Raw genomic sequence first — 2,472 nt, 5'->3', positions numbered from 1 at the left:
ATCCCCATGTCCCTGTGTCCCCCGTGTCCCTGCATGTCCCCATGTCCGTGTCCCCTCCGTGTCCCCATCTGTCCCCCTGCATGTCCCCACCCATGCCCGTGTCCCCATGTCTCCATGTCCCCGCATGTCCCCAAGTCTTCCCACATGCCCCCTGTCCCCAAGTGTCCCCAAGTGTCCCCAAGTGTCCCCGAGTGTCCCCGAGTGTCCCCGTGCCGCGTGATGAGCCCTTACTCAGCCGAGCGCCGCCGTCGGCTTTCCTGGGGAGCGGGCGAGCGCCGCGTCCCCCTCGCGCCGACGCACAGCCACCCCCGCGGGGGACGGGGTGTCCCCCGTGTCCCCGTGTCCCCAAGGGGGGCCGGACAGGGCCCAGGGGACGCCAGAGAGGTGGCAGGACCCGGCCACAGCCGGCACAGGCCTGGGACGGGCGCTGTGATGAGGGGACGGCTGATGGCGCGGGGACGTTGGGGACATTGGGGACATTGGGGACATCGGGGGCGTTGGGGATGTTGGGGACGTTGGGGATGTTGGGGTGGGGATCCTGGGAGCGGGGACAAGGACCCTGGGGACAAGGACAACAGGGTGTGGGGGGACATTGGGGACATTGGGAGGGGGATCCCAGGAACGGGGACAAGGACAACGGGACGTGGGGGGACACTGGTGGCAGGGACCTTGGGGACAGGGATGGGGACAGAGCCCTGGGGACTATGGGGACAGGGACACGGGATGGGGGCGTCCCCCCAGATGAGGAGAGGGGACCCTGGGGACAGGGACCCCGGGGATGGGGACAACAGGGACGGGGTCTGTAGGGACACAGCACCTTGGGGACAGGGACAGCAGGGACGGGAGCCCCTCGGGACGGGGATGGGGACACAGGCGACGGTGACCCCGGGGACGGGGAGACCCCAGGGACGAGGGGCCGCCGGGGGGTGGCGGCGGCGGTGTCCCCAAGGGCTGCCGTGTCCCCAGGGCCTACGTGTCCCTCTTCATGCGCCACCTCTGCGAGCCGGGCGCCGACGGCTCCGAGACCTTCGCCGACGGGGTCCCGCGGGAGGGGCTCTCGCGGCAGCAGGTGCTGACCCGCATCGGTGTCATGTCCCTCGTCAAGAAGAAGGTACGCGCGTCCCCCTGTCACCTCTGTCACCTCCCCGCCACCTCCGTCCCCTCCCTGTCCCCTGCGCCCCCCCCCCCCCCCCCCCCCCCCCCCCCCCCCCCGCGTCCCTCGGTGTGTCCCCGGTGTCCCCACTGTCCCCGCCGCCCCCAGGTGCAGGAATTCGAGCACATCAACGGGCGCTGGAGCCTCCCCGAGCTGGTCCCGGAGCCCAGCGCCGACTCCAAGCGCTCGTCGCGCGCCTCGTCCCCCGCCAAGACCTGCAGCACCGACCCCGAGCAGAGCCGCACGCCCACCCCCTGCACCTCCAAACCCGGTGGGGACGGGGACGGGGACGGGGGGACGGGGACACGGGGACGGGGACATGGGGACGGGGACAGGGACAGGGGGACGGGGACGGGGACAGGGACACGGATATAGGGATGGGGATGCGGGGACAGGGACTTGGGGATGGGGACGGGGACGGGGACAGGAGGACGGGGACACGGGGACGGGGACATGGGGACGGGGACGGGGACAGGGGGACGGGGACAGGGGGACGGGGACAGGGACACGGATATAGGGATGGGGACACGGGGACAGGGACACGGGGACGGGGACACGGATATAGGGACGGGGACACGGGGACGGAGACACGGGGATGGGGACACGGATATAGGGACGGGGACACGGGGACGGGGACATGGGGAGAGGGATGGGGACAGGGGGACAGGGACAGGGGGACGGGGACATGGATATAGGGATGGGGACACGGGGACGGGGACACGGGGACGGGGACATGGATATAGGGATGGGGACACGGGGACGGGGACACAGGGACGGGGACATGGATATAGGGATGGGGACACGGGGACGGGGACACGGGGATGGGGACACGGATATAGGGACGGGGACGCGGGGACGGGCACACGGGGACGGGGACACGGGGATGGGGACACGGGGACGGGGACGGGGATGGGGACACAGATATAGGGACAGGGACACAGGGACAGGGACACGGGGATGTGGGGACACGGGGACACAGGGATGGGGACATGGAGACACAGGGACATGGGGCCTGGGACATGGGGACGGGGACATGGGGATGGGGACAGGGACGCGGGGACGTGGGGACATGGATATAGGGACGGGGACACAGGGACAGGGACATGGGGACAGGGACACGGGGATGTGGGGACACAGGGACACAGGGATGGGGACACAGGGATGGGGACATGGAGACACAGGGACATGGGGACGGGGACATGGGGACAGGGACGGGGACACGGGGATGTGGGGACACGGATATAGGGACAGGGACATGGGGACACAGGGACGCAGGGACATGGGGACACAGGGACATGGATATAGGGACAGGGACATGG

At 70.0% G+C, this 2,472-nt stretch overlaps 1 protein-coding gene across 1 annotated transcript in view; it reads left to right on the top strand.

Moving 5' to 3' along the window:
• Nucleotides 1–934: 934 nt before the first annotated feature.
• LOC118159845 (chromodomain-helicase-DNA-binding protein 3-like) overlaps nt 935–2,472 on the top strand; it is a 3,294-nt gene continuing 1,756 nt past the window's right edge. Inside the window, exons 1-2 of the mRNA XM_035314394.1 lie at nt 935–1,111; nt 1,262–1,424. Of these exons, the coding sequence (XP_035170285.1) occupies nt 986–1,111; nt 1,262–1,424 (289 nt within the window). The 5' untranslated portion in view covers nt 935–985. The remainder of the gene's footprint in view (nt 1,112–1,261; nt 1,425–2,472) is intronic.

Source organism: Oxyura jamaicensis, unplaced genomic scaffold, assembly GCF_011077185.1.
Source record: "Oxyura jamaicensis isolate SHBP4307 breed ruddy duck unplaced genomic scaffold, BPBGC_Ojam_1.0 oxyUn_random_OJ72302, whole genome shotgun sequence".
NCBI classification, from domain to species: domain Eukaryota; kingdom Metazoa; phylum Chordata; class Aves; order Anseriformes; family Anatidae; genus Oxyura; species Oxyura jamaicensis.
The sequence above is the reverse complement of the archived record's forward strand: the minus strand, read 5'-3'. Positions and strand labels throughout refer to the sequence as shown.